Source organism: Cryptomeria japonica, chromosome 11 (assembly GCF_030272615.1).
Source record: "Cryptomeria japonica chromosome 11, Sugi_1.0, whole genome shotgun sequence".
NCBI lineage: Eukaryota > Viridiplantae > Streptophyta > Pinopsida > Cupressales > Cupressaceae > Cryptomeria > Cryptomeria japonica.
Window position 1 is genome coordinate 155582846 of NC_081415.1, and position 27935 is coordinate 155610780.

Here is a 27935-nt window from a genome sequence, read left to right on the forward strand (position 1 = left end):
TTTCTCATACTGCATCTGATCTACATTCTGCCACAAAAAAATACCAAGTGCAATTTTGTCTGTCTTCTTCCTTCTTAGCCTTTTGAAAACTCTTTGGACAATGAACTTGAGCTGAGTGATATTAATGTAGCAATCATTGAGGTGTAACCAACTTACTAATGCTATCAATTGATATGTTACACATCTCCATTCATTTTTTATCATAATCCTTCCTTTCACAACCTTCTGTCCCAAATGTATACATGCACTAGCACTTGATAATTTCTACCATAAACACTTGAAACTTATTATTGTGCCACAAGTCTGCTTTTGACGCTCAATGAAACTGCTATAACCATCAATGCATCCTTCACAACAACAATTACACAACTTGAAAATAATTACCCTTTTTACCTTGGAGTTGTGGGAATACTTCCTGCAGGAAACAACATTGTTTGTTCCAAAGTGTACCTCATCTTGAAGGATGGTGTATGCAACTTCAGTATTGGATATATAGCAGCACAATAGTATAGCTATGAGATATAAATCAACATCATAGAACAGTATCACGGACTCCTCCCAGCTCTGAATATTGACTTTGCAAATTGTATTGGATCTCTAGCTAGTGATGCATTGTCATTGGGAAAATTATTCCATGGACTCCTGAAGCTCATGATACTAGTAAAAGTATGATTTTTGCAACATGGCGAACTATGATAATATTCATGACATCCTCTACAGCAAGAGTCACATTTTCTAGAATCAAGTCTTTCAAAATTCATCTATATACTGTTGAAATACATATTGCAAAAATACTCATCAATTAACCAATTCTTCACTGCAACTTGAAAATGTTAGAATAATAATTCTTTATATTTTTAGTGGTCAAGTTAGTAGGTGACTTCATTAATGTCTACAGTTGTAGGTAGTAGGTGACATCATTAATATCTACAGTATTTGTAACTTCTATATATTGTAATTTTTCCGCAGTTAATAGAACGAATTATTTTACCAGTTCTTTCCTGAACATGATATCAGAGTCTGGGTAAAGAATTTTTTTGAAAATTCTGTTCTATATAATATTTTGAAAATTTTCACAAACCCATCTAAGGGTTTTTTGTGCCTGGCTCTCGTGGAAGGGTTTGGCAGGATTTTTTTTTTGTCAAAATCGCGATTCTCTGTTTGCAAAATCCACGACCTAGGGTTTCTTTCCTTCATCTTGAAAACACGATTTTTTTCGTGTCCGTGTGTCGTGCGTTTTTTCGCACCCGTCTTCTGACTTCTTGCCCGACGATTTTAAACCCACGATTTTTTAATGTGATTTTTTGCGTGATTGTTTTTACCTGCGATTTGCTGTCGACGACCCGCCTTCTTTTTGTGTTTCGTCATGTCTTTATTTCTCTCTACTTGCGCGAAAAAGGGTTTCATTTTCTTTTTTGGCAGATTTTTGCCGTGTTTTCTGTTAAACCTATGACCTGCAAGTTGCGATTTTTGCATCCAAACCCTTTTTGTTTGCAACCCGCAAATTTCTCATCGTGATTTTTTGCGATCTGTTTTTTTTATTAAGCGCGTGTGTTTTTTTTCTTTCCCGTGCGAAAAGGGTTTCACTTTTCAAGTGGATTCGTGGCTGATTTTAGGAGTAAAAAAACAATAAAACCTCGCTCTACATTCTCCGTACCCCTTTTGGTTCTCGCAATTTTATGGGTTTGCAGATTTTCGCACCTAGGGTTTATATCAAACCCGCCATCTATTTTTGGTGCCAAGTAATATTCTGTTCGGGTTTCCATATTTTTGCCGCCTAGGGTCTCTGTTAGTTTCGACTAGGGTTTTGAACCCTCTGATCAAGTCAAACTTTTATTTCAATTAGAGATTCTTGGTGGGTTTTTTGAAACCTCAGTTGGGTCTTTGTCAGTTTTTTCTGGGTCTTTTGAAAAATTTCTGCCTCAAAAACCGTGCTAGGGTTTCAATTTCTGCTTTAGAATCCGATTTGCAAAATTTTTAAAAACTATATGTTCATCTGTTCGTTCGTGCATTGGAATTCGTGCCTTCACCAGTTCGACCTCGGGGTACGTGATGGCATCTCTAACAAACATAATGTTCGAAAGTAGTCAGAAGTTCAATGGGAAGAACTACAACACCTGGAAGCAGCGTATGCTGACAGATTTTGAATACTGATGTCTTGATGTTGTTGTTCTAGCAACGTTTCAACGTCCAACCATTGCCTGTAAAGATCGAGACAAATGGGATGAGTGCAACCGGGAAGCCGTCATGCGCATTAAACTCTCCGTCATCGATTAGCAGCTACCTCAGGTATCGTCCAATCAAGTCAAACTTTTATTTCAATTAGAGATTCTTGGTGGGTTTTTTGAAACCTCAGTTAGGTCTTTGTTAGTTTTTTCTGGGCCCTGTGAAATTTTTTTGCCTCAAAAACCGTGCTAGGGTTTCAATTTCTGCCTTAGAATCTGATTTGCAGAATTTTTAAAAACTATATGTTTTCATCTGTTGGTTTTTGTGCATTGGAATTCATGCCTTCACCAGTTCGACCTCGGGGTATGTGATGGCATCTCTAACAAACATAATGCTCGAAAGCAGTTAGAAGTTCAACGAGAAGAACTACAACACCTGGAAGTAGCATATGCTAACAGATTTTGAATACCGATGTCTTGATGCAGTTGTTCTAGGCACGTCTCAACGTCCAACCATTGCCTGTAAAGATCAGGACAAATGGGATGAGTGTAACCGGGAGGCCGTCATGCTCATTAAACTCTCCGTCATCGATGAGCAGCTACCTCAGGTACCGTCCGAAAAAATTGCGAAGGAGATATGGGATCATTTGAAGAGTCTCCATGAAACCTCTGACAAGAGCAGGGCATTCTTTCTGAAGAACATGCTCTTTTCGATTATGATGGACGAGAGGACACCTCTACAGGATCACTTGACAAAGATCAAGGACATCTGTGACCAACTTGAGGCGATTGGTCGCACAATGGAGGAAGAGGACATGGTTGTCATCACTCTGAAGAGTTTGCCTAAATCTTATGAGCGTTTCATCGAAATGCTCAATATCACTTCCACTATCGTTGATTTGAAGTTTTCTGATCTTTGTAACAAGCTTTTACAACAAGATTGGTGGCGACAACAGTTTGGAAGCAGTACCAGTTCCACCTCCGTCGAGGAAGCGTTCTCTGCCAAATCTTCTGCTAAGAACAAAGGGAAGGTTCAATCTTCTCAGTCGAGAGGCTCTGGTTCTTCTCAAACAAAAAGAAGAAGAACGTTCAGTGCAATTATTGTCATAAGTTTGGTCACTTGAAGGCTGAGTGTCGAATTTGATTGGCTTCTGAACAAAAGAAGCTGGGAGGGTCTCAACAAAAGGCAAATGTCATAGAGCACTTTGAGCAGAAAGAATCTGCTTTCTATGCTTTTATGGCCAAGAGAACAACAGATCCAATACACTCTTCTGCTTGGTATATTGATTCAGGGGCTTCGTGGCATTTTACTTATAGTCGGGATGGGTTCACGAAATTTGAACTATTCTCGGATTCAGTAATCTTCGGAGGAGGAGAAGAGTACACAATTGCTGGTAAGGGCGCTGTCCAGATTCACTCAAGAGGTAGAAATTTAATTTTTCTTGATGTCTTCTATGTTCTAGGCATGGAACATAATCTCCTCTCCGTCAGTCAGATAATGAGGCATTCTCCTCAATTAGATGTTATATTTAGTTCGTCCACTTGCAACATTGTTGATAGGGAGACTCGTACTACAATCGCTATGGGACTGGAGGATCATGGTTTATATAGACTCGCTGATTTCGACGATTCTCAGGAGCACACTCTGGTTGCTAGGAGTACATCCATTAGAACACTTTGGCATCAACGTTATGGGCACTTAAACGTGCACTATCTCTCTTAGTTATATCGGGAGGGTTTGGTTGCTGGTCTACCTGAGATCCAACCTCAAAATCATGGAGTTTGTGGAGCCTGTCAAGCTGGAAAGCAACATCGGACACCATTCCCGGATGGTGATTCTTGGCGAGCCTCCAAGGTCCTTCAATTGGTTCACGCTGATGTATGTGGGCCAATGAACACTCCCTCTGTTACTGGTTGCAAGTACTATTGTTTGTTGTGATTTCAGTCGGAAAATGTGGGTGTATTTTCTGAAAAATAAATCAGATGTGTTCAATACATTTTAGCAGTTTAAGGCCTTAGTTGAGAAAGAATTCGGTTCTCAAATTGTCACTCTAAGGTCAGATAATGGGGGGGAGTTTTGTTCCAATGACTTCACTACATTTTGTGCTACACATGGCATAACACCAACTCGCCACACCATACACCCCTCAGCAAAATGGTGTCGTTGAATGTAGGAATCGCACCATCAGTGAAATGGCTCGTTCTATGACAGAGCATCGCAATGTTCCTAAGAAATACTGGGCTGAAGCAGTTTACACTGCAATCTACCTCTTGAATCAGTCACCTACACATGCCATTAAGAAGATGACTCTTGAAGAAGCCTGGTCAGGATGCAAGCCTAAAGTGGGCCATTTGAAAGTCTTTGGTTCTACCGCTCATTTATGGATTCCAGACGCCAAGCATGCTAAGATGGATTCAAAGAGCCAAACACTTATGTTTACTGGTTACAACGACAACCACAAGGCCTGCAGGTTGATTGATATGGAGACAGATCGTCTCATTTTCAGTCGTGATGTTGTGGTTGATGAGACTACTGGTCCATTTATGCCTTCTATTACTCCTAGTCATGCAACTCAGTCTGTGAAGACTTCTGATGTTGGTGTTCATCTTCCTCTTGGTTCCCATGATGGGAGGGCTTCAAAGCATTTTGAATGTGAAGACGAGGAATCTACCGATCCAGCACCACCTGCTCTTTCATAGGATTCGCATCCAGATGACTTTGTTTTGGAAACTCCAAGGGATGTTGTTCCTCCAATGCGAGATGTTGGTACTTCTACCCTCCGGCCTAAATGGTGGGCCAAGACAATAGGAGATCTTTGTGATGATGAGCTTCTTGAGGATAGATCAGCTCGCCACAAGAGAAAGCAGCAGAATACAGTCAACTTTGCACTTATGGCCAACATCCAGAGCATCCATGAGCCCCGGACGTATTCCGAGGCTAAAGGCATTCCTGAGTGGGAAAAGCCTATGGAGAAAGAATACCATAGTCTTCTGAAGAATAACACTTGGGTTCTTTCTGATTTGCCTCTTGGGAAGAAACCTATCAGCTGTAAATGGGTTTACAAAGTCAAGTATCATGCAGATGGTACTTTGGATAAGTACAAGGCCAGATTGGTTGCTCGGGGTTTTACACAACGGGAGGGCATTGACTATGAGGAGACTTTTGCTCTTACTGCCGAGATGAGCACGATTCGTCTTCTTCTCGCCATTGCAGCTCAGTTTGGATGGAAACTTCACCAGACGGATCAGTTCAGTTGCAGTATGTTCCGATAGTGGATCAGATTGCAGATATTCTCACCAAGTGTCTAAGCCCGGATAAGTTTGTAAAATTCAGGGGGCAACTTGATGTTTTTGATTGATTGACCATTAAGGGAGGGTGTTAGAACGATAATTCTTTATATTTTTAATGGTCAAGTTAGTAGGTGACTTCATTAATGTCTATAGTTCTAGGTAGTAGGTGACATCATTAATATCTACAGTATTTTGTAACTTCTATATATTGTAATTTTTCCTCAGTTAATAGAATGAATTATTTTACCAGTTCTTTCCTGAACAGAAAAGGGTTAGTTTCAGTTGCATGGATTGATGTTAAATAGTAGGTTACCTCTTCAACCTTTCTCAAAGCTTCGTGTGTGGCATTCCCATACTTTTTATGACACACATAATTTTTATAAAGGATATGAAATCAGTCCCCCATCTACATTTTTTTGCCACAAATTCATTTTTATGGAATGCATTCCCAATTTTAATGGCATCCCTTCTTCACAAGATAGATTTGAAGCCAACTAGGATAATATGAAATTGCTTACCTGAGTTTTGAATGACTCCATTACCATAGGCGCATGAGAAGTGACATTCTTTGAATCTTGGCATTTGATTCATAGGCTGCAACCATTGAATCATACGATTCTTTACTTCATTTTTCTTTTGCCTTTGTTTATTCAATATGTATTTCCTTGTATGAGTAGCTAATCTGGCAAGCTGACATTCGTCATTACCAACTAGTGTAGACCTCTTGTTATGTGCATGCTCTTTAATACAATCATCTTGGAGTTCTTGCTCATGATCACATAGGGAAGCAAGTGTTAGGTACAAATATTAACTGCAGCCCATACGAAATTCTAAAACTCATTGTAAACTTCTACCATCAATAGAAAACCCATTTCCTGCAACTATCAACCTCATGTTTTCAATTTGAATGAAGCCACACCTTTGCATTAACGAAGCGCAATCACCTCCTATTGGAATATCACACCCTTCTACAAATGGATGTGAGAAATCTGGAATGAAAATAAGATATGATTGGGTTACCTTCATTGGCTCATAAGTTACTTCTTGCATATTATATTCTCATTCATGATTGAAGTACCATTGATATGATCTAAGTATGATAACTTTGCAACCTTCTTCATGCTAGGAATAGTGAAGCCACCTTTTGAATTGTTATCCTTCTTGTAAACTCCTCCATATATCCAAGGGTAGAAAACTTGCATGAAGCTTGATTCTAAAAGCACCATGCCAGGCTGATTTGAAGGCTTCCACATATAAAAAATAAGCCTATGTTGCTTATTGGAAGAAACAATGTTTTGCATGCTCTCCATTATTGCATCACTTTCTGTCCAAAGAGCTTGCCCTTTATCTATTAATTCTTCTCTTAGAACATGGAGTATATCAAGCATCATACCTTTATTATCAACTGTGGGACTGAGTTCTAAGGAGTGATTCATGAATTGCAAATGTTGGACACCTAAAACTTCATTAGAATTCACAAAATAACATTGCTGACTTTTACTTTCTATTCTCATGCATGAGTTAAAGAATTCCACAAAGAAATCAAATCCTCTATCCTCCTTCCCATTTTTAGCGAATTCCCCTAGTTGACATAATTTTTGTATTGGCATAGGATGCATCAACAAATTTGAAAATTGAGATTTTTTTCCAAATCTTAGGCCGCTTACCAAGAATTCATTCTCTTTTTTCGAATTGATAGTTGTAGAAACACCATCATGATTCCATTTTTCTACTTTGGTGATGCAATCAAAATGCTTATTTACCTTTTCCATGAGAGAAATTATTGAGATATTCTCTACACTTTCTTTCATCTCAAAGTCCATCATTGGTGCTATTTTTGTATGTACAAAGGAAAATGTTGGAAGTCTATTGTTAGTGCTCAGGTTTGGTTTTGTTCTGAGTTGTTTTAACAACTCACTAAGTTTGTAATTAGTTGAAACTGTACATGTGATGTTTGATCCTTTATATATGTAATGGTTTGAAATGAGAGAGATGAGAAGCACGATATTATTTTCTCTGTTAAATTTTCTTTGAATGCCTCTATTATTTGCCTGAAATCTCTGTTATGGTATTAGAGCGATGCAGATGCTATGCCTATTATTTTGTGATGTGAAGAGAGTATTAGCATTGATTGAGGCAAATTGGAGCTTCTCCACTTTTGATGAGAGCTTGTTGTGGATAGAGATCGCTTTTATTTGAAATCCTATGTCATTCTCTTCGTTGCGAACAAATCTGCTTTTGACAAGATGTTTTTTTGTGCCCTTCACAGCAGAGGTGCATTTGCTGTGAACTAGATGCGACATTGATCACAGTCTTTTCTATTCGATTTGGTGGGCATTTTTTGCAGATCCATGAAGGGTGTGTTGTTTCAAGAGCCCAAATCCATTGATTGATGTCTTTATCCATATTGTGAGGCGGTTTTACATTCTCACTAGGCTCGATTTGTATCTTGGCCTGTCTTGGATCTAGGTGAGTTTTTTTGTTCTCCCCAGTGTGTGACTGGGATTTGGTAAAACTCAAATAGGGTTTTGTCTATGTGTTGTAGGCATGTTACCTTGCAAATGCGTAGGCTCACTTTTTGAAACATATTTAATTGTTGGGGTCGAGCTGTGTTTTCTAGGTTTGGTTTTTTTGAAATGGCTTCTTTAATTACTATGGCCTCCTCCATGTGTCATTAACCCTCTTTGAATGCCTCAAGTTTGAAAAAGAAAGAAGAAAGTAGCATGTCCCATGCCCTTTAACGAGCTCTAACTCTTAACGTAGTCTCTCCGTACGAGGTCTTGTTCCCTTATGTTGGCCTGGATGTACATTTTCAGATGTCCACGTACATAGCAAAGTCTGTTACAATAGTCATTCTTGTGCAGGGGTGAGAAAGAAATTGTGATTATGCCACACAATCCATTGAATGTTGAGGATGTGTAGAGGTGGGCATATTTAGGGGATTGATTATAGTCATCCGAGGCAAATTTTTAGTGGTATTGTTGTGGGTTATATAAAATCAATTGAAGTGTTATAGTCAAGGTGCATTATTGGTTGAGCCCAATACCTTTGATTTAAAATGTAATCATGGACAAATTAACTCATTGAGAAATTTGAAGGATGAGACTTTCATACTTGGCAACTACAGATGCATTTACCCTTGATCGAAAAAGATCTTTGGGATGGTGTTAAACCCAACTCAGTCCTCCCAATTGATGCAAATGAATTGCCAAATAGACTATCAAAAATCAAAAAGCGGTGGGGACTATCGGCCTTGGCTTATCAAAAGCATACTTACACAAGGTGGATTTTATGAAGTCAACAAAGGAAATTTGGGAAACATTAAACAAGGTCTTCGGATTTGAAGCAGAAAGTACCAAGACAACATTGAAGCCAAGATTGTATGGAATGAAGATGGAAAAAGGTACAAAAATGGCAGATCATATCAATAAGTTTTGCTTTCTCCTAAATCAGCTAGCTGGGATTAATGAGACTGTAAAAGATGATGATGCCAAAGTAATACTTTTGAATAGGCTGCCTAAGAATATGTTTCGAATGGTGTTTACATTAAGCAAGGTAAACATTAGTCTTGATGGAATAATATCTACTCTACTTGATCATAATGAAGACTCAAAATTTGAAGAGGTCTTATTTGTACATAAGAGAGCAAGAAAAGGCAAGTACAAATCCAAGTATATTCCTCCAAAAGGAAAAATCAAATGCTTCCTATTGTAATGAAATAGGACATGTAATTTTGAATTGTAAGAAGAGAGTACACGTTCTACTAGATGATAAACTAGATCATTGTGCTTCTTTGGCTGAAGAAATAGATTGGAAAAAGAATATGCAAGTGATGAAGAGTTATCTTGTCTTAGTGATGAGGAATATGTGTTTTAAATAATTTAAGCTTGGAGGTAGGAGGTAACATAGGAAGGAGGATACTCAGCGTCCTCTTGTCAGTCATCAACGGTAGGGCCACTTATTAGCTTTGATGGCAAGGTTAAGAACTATTGTGGTGTGTGCTATTATTTTTCTAATAATTGGAAACGTCACATCATGGGGGGGAATGTAACAATAGTATTCCATTTCCAGAGGGAGTGACTATTAGAATATTTAATTGTATGTTAGTCACCTATTTTTAGTTCCTTGGTTAATGGTCATTTACTTTTTTTATGTAATTAGCTTTTAAGCCTAATTTATCTTTCATGCTTAATTTAGCGTTTAGCTCTTTAGTCTTTTACTTTAACGTTATGTTCTAATTATAGAACATTGTCTTGTAACCTCTCTATATATGTGTGTATATCGTTCAATGTAATTATCCGATTATTGAATCATTCATTCAATTTATTTTTCATGGTATCAGAGCATGGAAATTAAAAATTTCAAAAGTTTTTGTTATTAAAATTTTTCAAAGTTTTTTATTGAAGAGATTTTTTTTTAAATTGGTTTTTTATTTTAAAAAAAAACGCAGGTTCTTTTTCTCATCCTAGGCGGATTTTTTTTTGCAGGTTGAAAATTTTCCTAGGGTTTCTGCAATTTTCGACTAGGGTTTTGACCCTTCAGTTCAAGTCAAAATTTTATTCTGGTTGAAGATACTTGGTGGGTTTTTCGAGACCTCAATTGGGTCGTTGTCATATTTTTTTGGGTGCATCGTTTTTCGTGCCTCAATTTTTGAGCCATCGGATTTGCATTCTGTTTTCAAATTCTTGGTGGGTTTTTCGAGAGATTTTTTGGGTTGGTCTCAGATTTTTCTGGGTACCTTGTTTTCCATGCTTCGAATTTGCCTTGGAATTTTAAAATAGTTCGCAATTTCTGCTAATTTTGTGGACGTCGGGAATTTTGTTTTCTGTGCACCGTTTATGCTGTTTTAAGTTTGTAGAAAATTTTAATTTCTGGGTTTTTTTTTCAAACCTCGAAATTTGTGCCTTGGAATTCATGCCAGAATTCTCCTATAGGGTTTCAGTTTTTTCAGCAACTGCTTCTATTCTGATTTAAAAAAAAATCAGATTCTTCTATTTCTTGCTTTCACTCAGTTGACCTCAATCAACCTCGATTTTTGTGATGGCATCATTAACCAACATCATGTTGGAACACAGTTAGAAGTTCAATGGCCACAACTATAACACCTGGAAACAGCGCATGCTTACCATCTTTGAGTGTCGTTGCCTCGATCAGCTTGTTTTGGGCAAGGAATCTCGTCCTACAACAGCAGGTGATGATCAAGACAAACATGATGTGCAGAATCGAGAGGCTGTCATGTTTATCAAACTCCCCGTCACAGATGATCAACTCCCACAGGTGCCTTCAGGTAAAACAACAAAAGAGATTTGGGATCTTTTGAAGGATCTTCATGAAACGTCCGACAAGAGCCGAGCTTTCTTTCTGAAGAATATGCTGTTTTCTATCATGATGGATGAGAAGTCATCTATCCAGGCACATCTTACGAAGATCAAGGACATCCGTGATCAGTTGGAAGCTATAGGCCGAACCATGGTGGAAGAGGATATGGTAGTGATCACGCTGAAAAGCCTTCCCAGATCCTACGAGAATTTCATTGATACACTCAATATCTCCTCTACTATTGTTGATTTGAAGTTTCCTGATCTCTGCAACAAGCTGCTACAGCAGGATCGATGGAAGTAGCAGTTTGGAAGCAGTGCTAGTTCATCCACTAAACAGGCTTTCACAGCCTCAACTTTGTATAAGTACACGGGTAAAGCTCCGTCCTTCTGACAGAAAGGTCAAGGTCAACCTCAATAGTCTTCCAAAAAGAAGAGCTTACAGTGTTCCTACTGTCATATATATGGCCATTTGGTGAAAGATTGTTGGAAATTGATAGCATCCCAACAATCCAAATCGGGAGGGTCCAAGCAAAAAGCCAATTCTGCCACCCATTTCAATCAGAAGGAATATGCCTTCTATGCGTTCATGGCCCAAACCTCCTCTGATGATGTTCAATCATCAGCCTGGTACATTGATTTTGGAGCCTCTTGTCATTTCACACATCGTCAGGATTGGTTTACAGAGTACATGCCTAATTTATTTTTCAGTGACGAGTCCCTGTGTTGTTGGAGATCGAGTGGCACGATCAACAACAGTGGCTATTTGATTCATGAGTATGTCATTTCCTTATGTAACCCCTAGTGTAAAATATTTTAATGAACAAAAGCACTAGTGTAATGCAGTTCATGAATCTTGAAAAGCTTAGTGGTAATCCAAAAAACCATATGACATGAATAGATGAGTGGGTTCCTGTTCATGTCCAGGTTTGTGGTAAACTTGTGTGAAAATCATGAAAGGATGATGGGAGGTACCTTTCGTTTGAATCAAGATTGTGAGCTAGAAGACTTGGCTTATTGCAAGTGGAGAGTGTGAGTTTTTACCGTGTTTGCAGTAGGGGGGGAATGTTGGAAGTCTATTGTTAGTGCTCAGGTTTGGTTTTGGTACGAGTTGTTTTAACAACTCACTAAGTTTGTAATTAGTTGAAACCTTATATATGTAATGGTTTGAAATGAGAGAGATGAAAAGCACAATATCATTTTCTGTGTTAAATTTCTTTGAATGCCTCTATTATTAGCCTGAAATCTCTGATAGAAAATGCATGTCTCCTCATCTGGAGCTCCTCACATCCAAATAACAAGGCCTTTTCTTTCTTACGTTTATCATGGTTTTGCCAATGCAAGCAATTATTAAACCTCAATGAAACATATTTTATTATCAAAATGTTCTTACCTTCTACCTGCATGTTGGTTATGTCTAAGATACCTGGATCCCACAACATCATCCATGAGTTATTTTGTACTTGTTAAGAATGATTTCCTTTCCACCTTGGATCTCCTATTGTTGGTTTGAACTTTCTTGAATTATTTGCAATAACGCTTTCATCCTCAAAATGAGATTTATTAATAGAAAAAGATTAATTTGTGTTGAGACATGGACCAGCTAGGACTCGAACCTAGGACCTTCCATACGCTGCTGGAGTGCTCTACCACTGAGCTACTGGCCCCTCTTGGACCAGTCCGTCGTCGGTGGCTTATTTCCAACAGCAACACCCCCCCTTAAGCCACACCTCTCGTGTGCTTGGGGCTCCTAGCCTGGACCTGGCTCTGATACCATGTTGAGACATGGACCAGCTAGGACTCGAACCTAGGACCTTCCATACGCTGTTGGAGTGCTCTACCACTAAGCTATTGGCCCCTCTTGGACCAGTCCATCGTCGGTCCGGGTGTGGCTTATTTCCAACAGCAACAATTTGAATTCACCTTGACTTTGTTCCCAAGATCAGCATGCTTCTCCTCTGAAACCTCTGAAGATTTAGCTTGAAAGTTTTCTTGTTCTATCTTCTTTTCATTTCCTAGAATTTCAATGGCTGTTTCTTGGACGCCACTAAAATTCATGGGAATAACCTTTTCAATTTTGGAGACTTCATATTTGGCATACAATCCTGATTTTGAATTAACTTCATTGAAGGAAACACATTCTTGTTGTGAAATCTGATCTATTGAAATATTCTTTTTTAATTAAAAATTTATTACCTCCAACCTCTAGCTCTGATTCTTCATTTTTCTGTAGATACATTTCCTTTACTCCATGATCTTGTATCTCCTCCTTTTGATTCTCCTCATGTATTTCTTTATCCTCTCTCAGCTGCTCTTCTTCTTCTCTAGCCTTCACAAAGTACCTGTCAAAAAATATTACCCTTTTGAAAGCTTCATGCTTACCTTTGTACTCTTTAAAGATTCTAATAATCTGTTCATCTTGAGGCATAGTCCTTCCCATACATTCTAAATATTCTTGAAATGTTGGAAATTCTTTAATAATCAGGTATTTTACATTCCAAATAAATTTTTTTCTTGCATTCTCATTCTGTCTCATTCTCTTAAATATTGTTTCAAAGAAACCCATGATTCACATCAATCATCCAATTCCCAATAGGCTGGCAAGATCATGCTCTGATACCGCTGTAATGTCCTCAACCCAAAATTTTATATTATAAGATCTAGAATTTAGATTCACAAATGCTATACCGAATTTAATTTCAAACACCCAAACTAGCTAGCTAGTCTTGCACATAAGAGACCAATTTAAACTAAACCTTAGAGAATGTATTTAAACTGATTTTTTCTAATATGAGCATCATATAATCAGGTCTGAAACTGTTCTATTACAGCAGCAACATAAATATCTTCAAACTCCAATTTTTAAGCAAAACCCATAATAACGTTTACAACCGAATGCCACCAATGTCATTTTAAACACCACAAACTGATTTTGTTTGATTTCCAAATGGAAAGAACATAGCATATGATCTTGTACAAGATTGATAACAGCAACAAACCCCTCAGAACACATCTAGAATCACTGCAGAAACATTAATAAGCCTTGACTGCTGAAAGTATGGAAATCTTGGAGCTCTAATGCAACCTTTGGATGAAGTTGCTCTATGTGAACAATGGGGTTTTGTCCACCATCCACCTGAAATTCATGGGTTTTTGTCCACAAGCCTCCAATCTCCAACGGGTTTTCATCCATTGAAGAATTTTGCGAAGTTCATACAATGAGAATTTGAGAAGTAGAAATGGCATAAAAATCAATTCCCCAACATGTGCTTTGTATTTATCTTGTCCTTGGCCAATTTGGTGGGAAAATATTAGAAAGATAACAAATTCCCACTCCACTCTTGCTTTCCAAATTTGCTCTAGGTGGGAATATCATTAATTAGAAATATTTCAATTTCCCATTTTACTCTTGCCAAATATTCTCTTGGTGGGAAAGTCATTAATTAGAAATATTTAAGGAGTCTTTTGCGCCTTTGTATTATATTGATTATCTACATCGTTTTTATTGTTTATCATTTCAGTGTTGAATGTGTAAGGGCAGCTTATGAATTTGATTGCTTCATATAGCACTTTTGGATTGTAATATTAAAAAACAGTTGTCATATATATGAGCTAAGTCACCGCGTCCGAGTTCGAGTTCGAATTCGCCAACAATAAAACTCGGATGAAATTCGGCAAGAGGAAAAAATTCGAAAAAAAAATTCGCCATTAAATTCGCTTTATATAAATTTTGTTTTTTAGAAAATATAAATAATATATCTAAAAAATGTCAAAACAAACAATATTAAATTTGTTTATTTAATTTATATATTTTAATTTAAATTTATCAAATTTTAAATATAAATAATTTAAAATATTTATTTTTTAATATATTAATGTTAAATCTGACAACTTTTATAATAAATGTTAATATATTAGTTAACATTATTATTATTATTAATTGATAATGTATATTAGACAACTAATATTAATTAATAATGTATAGTAGATGTTTAATATTGGTTAAAATTATATCGGGCAACAATATTATACTAAAATGCTTTCATTATAGGTCAATCAAATCGGGCATTTTAGTTAGCATTATATCGTGCATTTTAGTTAACATTATATTGGACAACAACATTATATCGGGCAAGATTTTAAGTTTATATCCTTTGCCTCCGACGCGGCTTCAAACCCCACCGATGGCCAGGCACATCATCGACCTGTAGCTCTTCCACGGCCCCCATACCTCTCAACGGCAACAGAGAACTAGTCATCTGCCGATGGCTTCAAACCTCTACCTGTTATCCAGCAAATTTTAAACGAATTTCTGCGAATTTCATACATTTTTTAAAATTTCGTCGAATTTCGAACTTGAAGCTGAAAATTCGGCGAACGCGGTGACTTAGTATATGAGTATAGATTTTTTAACCCAGTGAAACTTGAACATCGACATTATACATGGTGTTGACCTCCCTGGATATGGGAAATTATATATGTGGGACCAACTACATGACAATGAAGTGGAGACTTTAGTGAATACACATGAGTAGGAAAATTACAAAGCCAATGGAGGCTTTAGCTAATTGTTTATTTTAATCAACTAAAAATTTCATAAATTAGTAGCCAGTAGATTGATGATCAAGCAGGTTGTTGACATATCTACATATCCTTCATAGGAGTAGTCAAAATATAGATCTCACATGCTTAAACTAAGTGATAAATAAATGAAAATAATATGCTTAAGTAGCATATATGTATAAATTTGTTTCAAAAACTGAAGGAGCTGGGAGTGGTACGGTAATAATGAGCTGTGAGGTGAATGAGAAATAATATTAAATAAAAAGTTAATGGAAGTATGTCATGCCCCCACTGTAAGACCTTCTCACACCATCCTTAAAAGAAAATAATATAATAAAAATTAGCTATGTGTCTGTTGGCAGAAAATTGCCTTATCCATGAGACTTTGCAATTTTCTGCCATCTAGGCTGACCTCCACATAAAAGAATTCCTTTCCCTAATTGGCGAACTTGTATACCTTATCAGATCACTAAACAAACAGTTTCCAAGGGACACATTAGATAAAGAGACAGATGATTTCGTTAAGGCAGCATTACAACAGTTACTTGTTAAGAAAAAGATAGTTCGAAGGGACATCACTCTTAGAGAGGTTATGACCATGGGAAGGGACATAACCCTCTATTGCCAAATTGAGGATATATAAAACAGAACTCTGATTGAAGGAAGATCATCGAAGGAGAACAAGCAAAAGCAATCGAATAAGAACAACCTTATTTGTGATCTGCACTTATCTGAAAGGATATAAGATAGATAAAAGTATTAATCCCATAGAGCAATCTGGTATCCTAATCCTCGTTGTGGTATGCAGCAATGATAATGTGCTTATACATAATTATCACATATCAATATATGCAATAATGTGAACGTAGCATACTAATGTATTTGTGACATAATCTCTTATATATTAAATACAGGCAATAATATGTAATATCTATTCTATTGCTGCAATCAATAATAACAAGGTTAGTAAGGGATTACAAGAAGGGAGAGCAGAGATGGAACCTTTTTCTAAGCAGACCACCCCATGCTGTAGTCCAATGTGTGTGCCATGCTCTTGGGCTTAGATTAGATGTTTTGGACACCCTATTGCGACTTCCTCTCCAACCTATGCGTTGATTGATTGTGGACATACTTGTATGTGGGTTAATGAAGTAGCATGAATAGGGAAGGCAGAAATGGGCTCCCCCAAAAAGTAGACCACCCCATGTTGGATGTCCAAAGTGCTTGCCACTTGGGGCCAATGGGTGCAAAGTCATGTCCTTGGGCTTAGATGAGGGATGTTCTGGGCACCCTATCGTGTTTCCTCATTAAACCCTACAATATGGTTGATCACTGTATTTAAGTATGTTGCCTATTTATTAGGATCAATATAATTTAATGTTATCATTGATGCAATTGTTAATAGATGCAAATATTCGTTATTAAACTCTTAACCCTAATAGAGTAAATTGGTCTTATGAATTACATCTCCTATGTTGGCTGACACTATTGCATAAGGAAGAATTTTCCTATGTTGGATATTACAAAGTAGAGGAAAATTTTGAGGAGTGGCTCAGCTTGCCTGACAATGTCTTGCCTCTTGACACCCATGGTGACTTAGCAATGGCAAGGAAGGCACTCTAATCTCCTCGTCTACAATAAAAGTATTCTGCAGAGGCAGATTGAAATTCACACTGCCTGCAAAATGAAAAGTGTTGGCTAGATCTCTCAAATAAGACATATGAAGGACACTTCTAAGATTAATACTCTAATACGGATCAATCCTTGATCAGTCTAATTTATTATTTATCCAGTGTCATGCTTATCTCTTTGACTGTTTTTTAGTGACTCGTATGCAGGTTTTTCTAAATAAGTATCTGTGCTCCCGAGTTGATATATTTTCTTCTATTCCCATTGGGATACAGCTCAGAATCGCTCGACAGATATTCCTGCTCCTTATGCCACTTGTTCCTTTGTTGCAGTGGCCACTTCTAATCTTAATATTAAAATCAGCCCCCCCCCTGAATTTCTTCCTTTTAAGAGGACATTCTGCAAATTTCCATTCATCTTTTAAAAGGTGGGGTTGGGTGTGAGGATGTTCCATGCCCATTCCTCTGTTTGCAAAATACCTTGTTTCCATGCCTTGGCCCTAGGTATGCACTCCCATTGGTAACGGGTAAGGAATGTGGAATGAGACATCTAACATCAGAAGAATAATAAATGAGCCACAGAAGCCTTTTGTTATAGGCAGACCATATTATACTATAAAATGAGATACAAAATGAGTAGAAACACTGACTATAAATAGTATTTCTTTTCCTCTCACTTGTGTGTACTTGTGTTTCTCCATCCTTCCATTCTCGGTCATGGGCTAATTATCCTTTTAGTATTTTCTTTTTGACCCCACGAGATCTTTTCTTTCATGATTTCATTGAGAAATTTGTAGTGAAATACATTCAAAGTGACTTTGTTAATATTATTTTTTAACACATGCTATGCAGGTTGCAGACATTGATGTGAAGACAGAAAGCCCAGTTGGACATGGAAAAATTATATGTTTCAGTGTATATTGTGGTTTGGAAGCTAGTTTTGGTGATGGAAAGTCCTGTGTATGGGTTGATGTATTAGATGGTGGTGAAGATGTCTTATCAGTATTTGCTCCCTATTTTGAGGATCCTTCTATTCGAAAGGTTAGCAATGTCTCCTTAATCGATGATAAAACCAATGATGGCTAAACTACTTTCGTAGTTAATGTCTTTTAGATTTTGTAAATGCTGTTATGCTTTCATAGTCAAGCTTTTATTTCTAGACTTTATGTTTACACGCTTTGTACCATTTATCTGAAATAGTGTCATTTTAGCTGCTCTCTGGTATTTTATTAAAGAGATCACTGTATAGGTCCAACACATTCTCATGTTTTTGCTATATTAGAATAATTAATTGAAAGGCAGGACCATTGCTTTATTTCACTTTTCCAACCAAAGTTTGAGCTCTTCTATGCATTTGCCAAAGCTATATTTCCTTAATGAATGATATAAACTAATAGCTAAATTACTTTCTCAGTCAATGCATACATGTGAGTCTGTAAATGCTCTTATGCCTTCATATTCAAGCTTTAATTTCCAGACCGTTCTGTTTAAAGTACATGATGCTTACCATTTACCTGAAATTTTTGGCATTTTGGCTGTTCTATGGTTTTTATCGAAGAGATTACTTTATTTGAACAAAACATTCTGACATTTTCATTATGTTAGATAATTGATTGAAGTGCAGGACCATTGCTTTATTTGACTTTTGTGACTCAAGTTAAAGCTCTGTTATGCGTTTGCAAGGTTACTGTTTTACTTTATGCTGAACGCAGCCGGATATGTTCTGTGAGCACCTCACTTTCTTCTTGCCGAAACATATTTATAGTATAAATATTTTTTTTGTATGAGTCAGGATGTCTGTATGTGGCATTGGAAATATGACCCTCGAATTAAAGATCTTTAGTTCTCAGAGTGTTGTTACTAACAAAACGTTTTCCCCTAAGTGTGAATTAAATCTTCATATTAATGTATTAACTTTATACCTTCAAGTACAGCCATAATAAGAGATATGAGGTTTGTAGTATATAATTTAGAACGGAGGCTTTTGGAAGACCTGTGTAGATTTGTCAATCGTTGAAGCTTTTAATCACACTACATAACCCATCATCAGGATAGATCTGTATTAGGTTGCAGGTAAGAGCTCCTTATATAGACAACTCTTTAATTTACATTTAATTTCGAGTGGGTCCAACAAGATCAGAGCAATAATTACATTCATATGAGTTTGGCAATGTTATAAATTGACTGTTAGAAGCTAGTTGTTACACAGTATTGATTTACAGTGAGCTGTTATGCCTGAGTTATCCCTTGTAATTTATAACCAAATATCCAAAATTAAAAAAAATAGCAATTTAGGGAACCACCTTGAAGTTTGCGAATGATGGGCTTCTAAGAGTGGGTTAGTATAAGTCCTTGTCCCTATTCAAGTTCCTAGGATGCTTGCTAAGTTTAATGTCCTCACTCTATCTGTGTTTGTAGAAATGATATTCCTTTGCAATGACCTCTGTCTTTTCACTGTAAATGATGTTGTTTATTTTATCCTAGAAGCTAGAGATAGAGCTCATTATTTAAATGTGGTCAGCAAGTTTCCAAGGTTATGGTCTTCAACACCACCAAGGATGCTCTTTCCAGGATTCATTTTTTCTTTAAAAAGGGCTTGCTGGAGATAACCTCTGATACTTTTTGGGAGTTCAGTTCTTTGGCACACTTCTTTTTCTGCAGCTTGTCTCTCAGTCTTGTCTTTGCAAGTGGTATGCCTTACTCTCTATTATAGAGAGCCAATGCTTTTAGGCACACTTATTAGAATATCCATTTGAAGATGTTCCTCTGTGATGCAATTGTTAACATGACAGTGATGTACGGTCAAGAGTTTTGGGGCCAAAACTCTGTGTCTAGTGACCAGTGTCAGGTTAAGAGGGTTCAGATGATTATGCTTCACTGTATGATCTATTGCAAACAGATGGTCTCTCAATTTATTGTTAATGCTGAATTCGTTACCCAACAGAGACTCACTTCATTTGTGCATACTGCATAGGCTTAGATCTATGTGAACTTTTTCTTTGACTTGTGGGATGTATCCATTTTTGGCACTTTTTTCCTTGAATGAGATTGCCTCTTTGGGTCTTGTTGAACGTAGCTGCTGCTGGTTTTCTGATGTCAGTTTGTTCTAACAGTCCATAATTTTTTTATTGACATGTTAACTCAACCACTACCTAGGTGCTTCTCATTGCCTTTTTCCTCTGGAGTTGCTTAATTGGTTTGTTAGAGAGGACATTTGTTGTCAATACTTACAGCTTCCCCTTTGCATTCTCAGCCCTAAGCTGGCTTTGTATGTTAAGCACTTCTTATAGTTAATAGATGGGACTATTCTTTTTCAAAACTATCTTCAACATTATTGCTCTCATGATTTGGGAATCCTTGGTTAGTTGAGAGTGTGCTTCCACTAATGTCAAGCTGAGATTGACCACCATACTTTATGAAGTGAAAGGCTCTAGCGCCCTTGTTCTCTCTAGGATATGGAGACTAAGGATCCATTCATTTTCTGGTGTCCTTCCTATCTTGAAATCAGTGGGAGTTTCCATTGTGTAGATAGAGATTCTAGTGACTCTCTATCCACTTTTTTCTGTTACCCTAATCAGAGAATCTTGGCCCTTTTTATTCACGAGTTCACCACTTTAAGGCATAGATTCCTTTTTGGAGGTCCAGGAGTCACCAGATTTACTACTTCGTTCATCCCATTACAGATGCAGGAGGTGTCAACTACCCTTTGGATCCTATTGTTTGATCACTTGATGCACAAAAGGGGGCAGATCAATGAGACATTGTTCTTCCTTGCGGTCTATTACTTCTAGGGCTCTTTGGCAACACTCATGCTAAGGGTTGTTGTTCTATCTCCTCTGGACATTGGGGACCATCTAACACTCCTCTCTCATAGAGTAGGTCTTAGGGGCAAGCTCACATTACCAATTTCTTCTCTTCCATCAACAGTAATTCAGCTCTTGATGAGCATTCTTAATCTTGCATTAGTACTTGCATATTGATTGATGATAATAGTGTTGGCTGCTCCAATGCGTACCAGAGTACAAACACTTAATGCTATTTGCTTTCTTCCTTGGTTGCTAGTTTTAGTCTTCATCTGGTCTCACCATTTTCAGGGGTCCTCCCCTCGCACATCTATATAGACTTGTTTTCGGGTTACTGTTTAAGTTTAACATGTTTGTCCATTTCTTTGTTTTCATGCTTTTCTTTGCTTTATTGATTTTGCTTCGAGTCCATGTATGTTCTAGACTCTTTTAACTTAATTCTTTGTTATTCGTGGACATTGATATAATATTTTTCTTGATTTCTAAATTTCATTGTCAAAATGCTTTCATTGTTATGCAGTGCAGAGTTTTAGAACTAATAGAACAAGAATCTTTGTAAACCTATTTCCAGCTCTCTTACCACATTTTCCATTATTTATATCATTAATTCCTTCTCTTCCATCAAAATTTCTTATAAAATTGCTTTGTTTTCAACTTATTATCATGACATCCAGCCTCACATCTCCAAACTCAAGTAAATTTAATTGGGGCCAAAAAACCACATGTCTGAGGCCATGTATTCAATACAGATGGAAGAAGATTCTCAAGTGACTTTTTTCAGGTAAAATAAATAGCTTGAACATTAATGAGTATTTTCAAGTGCTGTTCCCCACAATATGTGGTTAAGTTGCCATCTTTGCTTAATTTTTCAGAATACAGCTGAGATTCTAAATGCTTCCCCTCTTGTGTCTCTTACTGTCTTTTGTGAATCTTCATTGCACCATTAAAGTAACAGAATAGGGGCCTAACACAAGCTAACCTGCCATCTAGGCAGGTACTGATGGGTCGAAGGTATCATCCTGATACTTTAAGTTGTGCTGCTGTGGAAAGAAGGTAGGGGTTCTCATCAAATCCACCCTACCTGAAAACTTCTTGTGTTTTTGCACCTCAGATAAATCCTTTTAGTGAGCCTAGAGATTGATAAAACATCAAATTAGTGCTTAGACCAAAGGGTTTTCTTGCTTGAATAAAGTCCTACTGCAACCAAAAGGCTTTCCGTAGCCTTCTGAATACCATTCTTTGGTGAAATTTTCTTTCATGGTTTTTTGAGCCCGTTTCTGCCCAGAATTTTTTTAAATCATTCATTGAAAATCAGTAGCTTGATATGCTCCATAGTTTCTAAATGAATGCTATGGGGATCCACAACTTATGTTCATTGAACTTAAACTGAAAGACTGTTGCTAGCTACAAAATCACTTTCTCAATGATCCTTCATATGGTAGTTTAACGCCATCCTAATATTGCTTTGTGTTGATGCTTAAAAAACTTATAGAGTTTGCTGTCATATGAAAGGTTGTGCTGCAAAGTGCTTTTTATAGTGTTATTGTCATATCTGTTGCGAGGGCTGTAGATAAATGTCTTTGGGTAGATTTTTTGCTTTCATTTAATTTGTATCCTATATTGAAGCATTTGTTGATTTTATTCTTCTAGGTTCTCCACAACTACAGCTTTGACAGGCATATTCTAGGTAATCATGGGATCAATGTTTGTGGGTTTTATGCTGATACAATGCATCTTGCACGATTATGGAATTCTGCAAGGCGTGAAGAAGGTGGATATTCACTTGAAGCTCTTACGATGGACCCAAAGGTCATGAATGGATCTAGTGTAGCTGGCAAAGATGAGCTGATTGAAGGCAAGATGTCAATGAAAATACTTTTTGGAAAGAGGAAGATAAAGAAGGATGGCTCAGAAGGAAAAACTATTTCTATAGCTCCTGTTGAGGAGCTTCAGAAAACAGAACGTATGCCCTGGATATGTTATTCTGCCTTAGACTCTATAAGTACTTGGAGGCTCTGGAAAAGTCTTCAGAAAAAACTGAAGAATACAGTTTGGATATTTCAGGGTGATTCAAAGCACACCATGTATGATTTTTATGAAGAGTATTGGCGACCTTTTGGTGAGCTACTAGTACAGATGGAGTCTAGGGGGATGCTTGTTGATCGTGACTATCTATCAAAGATGGAGGAAGTGGCAATTGTAGAGCAAGAAAAAGCTGCTTCACAGTTTAAAAGTTGGGCTGCTACATACTGTCCAGATGCCAAATACATGAATGTGGGAAGTGGTACTCAAGTGCGGCAACTTCTGTTTGGCGGTAGCCCTAACAAGTAACTTGCTTTGCTTTTTATCATTTGGAATGGTATTTTCTTTGGAAAACTGGATTTCTTTTTGTTGTGTCCATTTTCCTTGTATGGGGCTAATGTTTTAACTAATTACATAAAAATTATAAATCTCTGAATTTGGAACCTTAGTGATATTTTTCAATTAGTTTTGTTGGGCATTATATCATGATTAGGCCTGTGAGGTACAGTAAGTTTTAAGTTTCTCTGCTTAGTATGGATTGACAGTAAGTTTTCAATAACTGAACATGGGCATGGAAAAATTTGAAGATAACACCAGTTTACAGCACTACAAGTAGGCAGAAAGAGAAGAGCTTTTACTCATTTAAATCCAAGTCTTTAATGCAATGTGCAGTACAGTGGTAGTTGCATAGCTACTTGTAAAAACCCCTGCATATTTTTCAACCGTTTGCCATGACCTTTTTTACATATCTTGACACTTAATGATATAATAGTTGAATGCTTTAGTAACTTGGTTCAATAATGAATTAGTTAAAGGTAAATTCGTGATGAATTAGTTCAATAAAATAATATAACTTTAATACCTGCATGCTTTAGTAAGCTAGTTCAATAATGAATAAATTAAAGAAAACATCATGGTAAAGTAGTTAAATACAAAGTTAAATTAAAGTAGCATCATAGTAAACTAGTTCCATAATGAATTAACTAAATGTAACATTGTACAAAGTACAAACATTAATTCAAGCCTAACTGTGGACTCCATTTCACATAACCCGTGCTTAGTCAGTTTTGTTCACCTTGGCATGTGTAACTTGACTGACAAATAACATGACTTGGGTGCAGTAATTCAAATAAATTAGACACGCATTATATGGCATATGATTTAGACTTGTCTCTTTAGTACATTAAATCCAAGCTTGATAGTTATGATGGTTCCATAAAATTGTCTAACGTAATCCTTGATTATGGAGCCAACTTGGGTGAATCCAGGCAAATTAATTAACATTTGGGCTGAACTCATAATCTGGCTGTGATGAAAACCCTTTTTATCTTTGACAACTGTCACATGCAAGCTTGATTTGAAATGGCAACTCTGAAAGATGTGGCCCCATTTATAATGGAAAGGTACAGATGACTGTTATTTTTTCATTTGATGAAATGGGGAAGTTACAATTGTCAATAATTTCTGGTTCCAATATGATTGATGCCTTATCATCGAAAACATTCAGGGCTTTTTTCAGTGGAACAAAGTCTTGAGAAGCTCTAATATTGAATGAAACAAAAAATCAGCATACTTTATTGAAAGAATAAGAGGCTTTTTATAGGCAATTACAAGGCTTTTGTCCAAATTGGGACTAACTGTCAACGACAGTTATAACTGACTCTAAAAATAGAAAAACTCTTAGTTCTATCATGAAGTCTCTAAAAATATAACAACTCTAAAAATATAACTAAATGACCATTAATAAACACAGCTAAAAATAACAATTAAATATTATAATCCCCTCCCTTAATGGTCATTCTATCAACTACCCAACCGATGACAAAATCTACTTATCAAAAAGCATAGACGGTTGATTCCTTCTTCTCTTTAGAAAACTTGGTGACAGGAGTTTGCTCTTGCTCCTGAGGCCCTCCTTGGTTGGACTTTTGATCAGCCAACCTCTTTCTGCAGAACCTCTGGATATGTCTAGGTCCACAACAATAGTGACAAGTGATTTTCTTCTTGGACCCCTTCTCTTGGTTGTGTTGTCCTTTCTGTTGAGTGGACTCGCCTTTGCCTTTGTTCTTTGCAGTTAACGCCTGTTCCACACTTTCCATGTCAATGCTGCTACCAAAATGTTGTCTCCACTTGGCTCGCTACAATAGCTTATTGCACAATTCATCAAACTTCAAATCAACATTAGTGGAGGTAATGTTGAGCGTCTCAATAAAGAGTTTGTAAGATTTGGGCAAGCTCTTCAGTGTGATCACGACCATATCCTCTTCCTCCATCTTGAGACCAATAGCTTCCAACTGGAACTGGTCACGTATTTCCTTGATCTTCGTAAGATGTTCCTGTAGTGACATCTTCTCATCCATCATAATTGAGAACATGTTCTTCAAAAAGAACGCTCGGCTCTTGTTGGATGTCTCATGAAGATTCTTCAAGTGATCCCAAATCTCATTAACTTTCTTGCTCGATGGCACTTCTATAAGCATATCATCTGTGACTAATAACTTCAGCAACATAACCGCTTCTCGACTACTCTCATCAAACTTGGTCTTGTTGTTGCCTGCTATTGTTGGATGAGATTCTTTACCTAAAACAATTTATTGAAGACATCAGTACTCAAAAATCAAAAGCATCTGCTGCTTCCAGGTATTGTAGTTCTTGCTGTTGAAGAATGATGTTGGTCAACGATGCCATCCCTCCTATTTTCTTATGCATGAAAAACGAGGTCAAAAATCAGTTTTTCCTGTAAAAAATCAGTCAAAAACCTTCAGCAACAGCTGGTACAAACTTCGGATAATGTGAAAAACAGGCACAAAACCCTAGCACGGATTTTTGAAGACCCAAATTTTTTTTCTAAAAAACCCTAGGCCGTTGGAATTATTTAGAGAACCCTGTGAATACTGCAAAAAAAACCAGAACCCTAGCTACTATTCCACATAAAATTTGCTGTCACGAGCAGAGAGAAAATTCTGCAGGTCTGGAAACAATGAAAATTGTGAAGCTGTCACACAAAAAAGATCGTGAAATAATTTTTAAAGGGTTGGCGTGAAGATCACAGGCAGAGAGGTCGTCGTGGGAAGGTCACTAGCAGAGAAAAATCCCACTGGTCATGAAAAACATGGACTGAAAAAAATCGTGAGCTCAGAAAACACTGTTGGGTCTGGAAAAAGCGCTAACAAAAATAAATCCTGCTGCTGTCGGAAATTGTTGCTTGCTAAAAAGCGTCCAAAAAATCGCAGTTGGAGAAATCGCATCCAAACAAGAACGTGACGTGACCGGAAAAGATCGTGTACAGAGAAGACTTGAGACAGAAGGAAACACCGTCACTGCCGTTGTCACGCTACTGATACAAACCCATGAAAAAGTGGGTTGTAAAAGGTCTCGCATCTGCCAAAAAAACTCTACCCTGCGTACTGCCACCCAAATTTTTTTTTTTGCTTGCGCATCCATAAAAAAAGAACATGGCGAGAAAACCTAAAATAAAATTCTGTAGAAGAAAAAATCTACTGAAAAATAAATTCACCTGGAAAAGAAACTTTTAAAAAATTTCACTAAAAAATTCCAAGATGAAAAATTTGAGAATTATAAATTTTCCTAAAATTTTATCCACGCTCTAATACCATGAAAGTAAAAATCAGCGTACTTTATTGAAAGAATAAGAGGCCTTTTACAGGCAATTACAAGACGGTTGTCCAAATTTGGACTATGTAATGTCCCTACTTTAAAATATAATTTAATAATAATAGTAAAAAAACTAAAATACAAAACGATAAATATAAAAATTAAACTTAAAATATAAAAGAGTATAATTAAATATAATTAAAATTTGATTAAAGCTAATGAAAGGTCAAAAGGCATGAAATGATAAGATGTGACTCCCTCAAACGTGAGATATAAAAGGGAGAAGAGAAACTCATTTGAGGGGGGAAGAATTTGAAATAAGAAATGCACATCTGATTTAAATAAGAAGTGCATACCTGATTATGAAAGGTTATGTCCCCTTCAAAGGGCAAAAATAATGAAGAGTTGCACTCTTTCAAAAGGTGCTAATGGTGAAAGGGTGTGTCTTTTTACAAAGGGCATGCATGATGAAGAGGTGTGACCTCTCCCTCACATTGAGAGATATAAAGGAAAGGAATCACATCCAACAACATCACCATGCATTGGATCGGATCAGAACTAGTATTAAGTTACAAGTAGTAGCATCTTTGTTCTTGGTGGTATGCATGGGGATGTGCTGAATATGTATGCTTAATATACGAAGCTTGATAATGTTGTTATGCAGAATTTAATAGTAATACTAATATAAACTGCAATATGTACGACAATCATACTTAATTTCATATATATATTTATTATACATGAGAAGTTAGTATACTTATAGTTTCATTCATGTTATTACTGTCAATATTTAAGAAGATGGGGATGAGATGTTCCAAAGAGGGGCAATCTAAATCCAAGCAATGGTTAAGTCCCAAGATAGGGTGGGGATCAGCGACCCATAAGCCTTGAGGGTATAGACCCAAGATAGGTAAGGGCTTGGATCTGTAAACTTTGAGGGAACCCATTGTATTTGGTCTCTAAGCACTTTGGTAACATACATAGACCCTTCTCCCTTAAAACTGAAGTAGTAGCAGGGTCCGATATCTATATTAAGAAATCATTTAATGAGGAAAATAAATAAGAACTTGCTAATAACTAATTGAAGAATATCAATCAATTTAAATATGTCGAAATAGATCAAGTAGGGGACATTACAAATGGTATCAGAGCTTTGATCCTGCCATCCTGCAGGGTAAAGATAAATCAATGAACCATTCTAGTCAATAAGAAGAAATCTAACAATACGTGTATTCATGTGTATGCTCCGTGTTTGCATATATCCATGTGTATGCTTCGTGTTTTCCATGTGTATGCTCTGTGTTTTTGATTCATATCGATGGATGACTTTGTTTGAGAAAATTAAAATTTACATTGCTTGAGGACAAGCAAATTTGGGAAGGGCGGACTGTAATGTCCCTACTTTAAAATATAATTTAATAATAATAATAAAAAAACTAAAATACAAAACAATAAATATAAAAATTAAAATTAAAATATAAAAGAGTATAATTAAATATAATTAAAATTTGATTAAAGCTAATGAAAGGT

General features: G+C 36.8%; 1 protein-coding gene across 3 annotated transcripts in view; it reads left to right on the top strand.

The window, feature by feature from the left end:
• LOC131066095 (DNA polymerase I B, chloroplastic/mitochondrial) overlaps positions 1-27935 on the top strand; it is a 153233-nt gene that overhangs the window by 19572 nt on the left and 105726 nt on the right. For 2 of the 3 annotated variants that reach the window (XM_058000803.2, XM_058000804.2), the window contains exons 4-5: positions 17818-18006; positions 22419-23095. In XM_058000803.2, the coding sequence (XP_057856786.2) occupies positions 17818-18006; positions 22419-23095 (866 nt within the window). The remainder of the gene's footprint in view (positions 1-17817; positions 18007-22418; positions 23096-27935) is intronic. The other variant, XM_058000805.2, reaches the window with a different exon arrangement.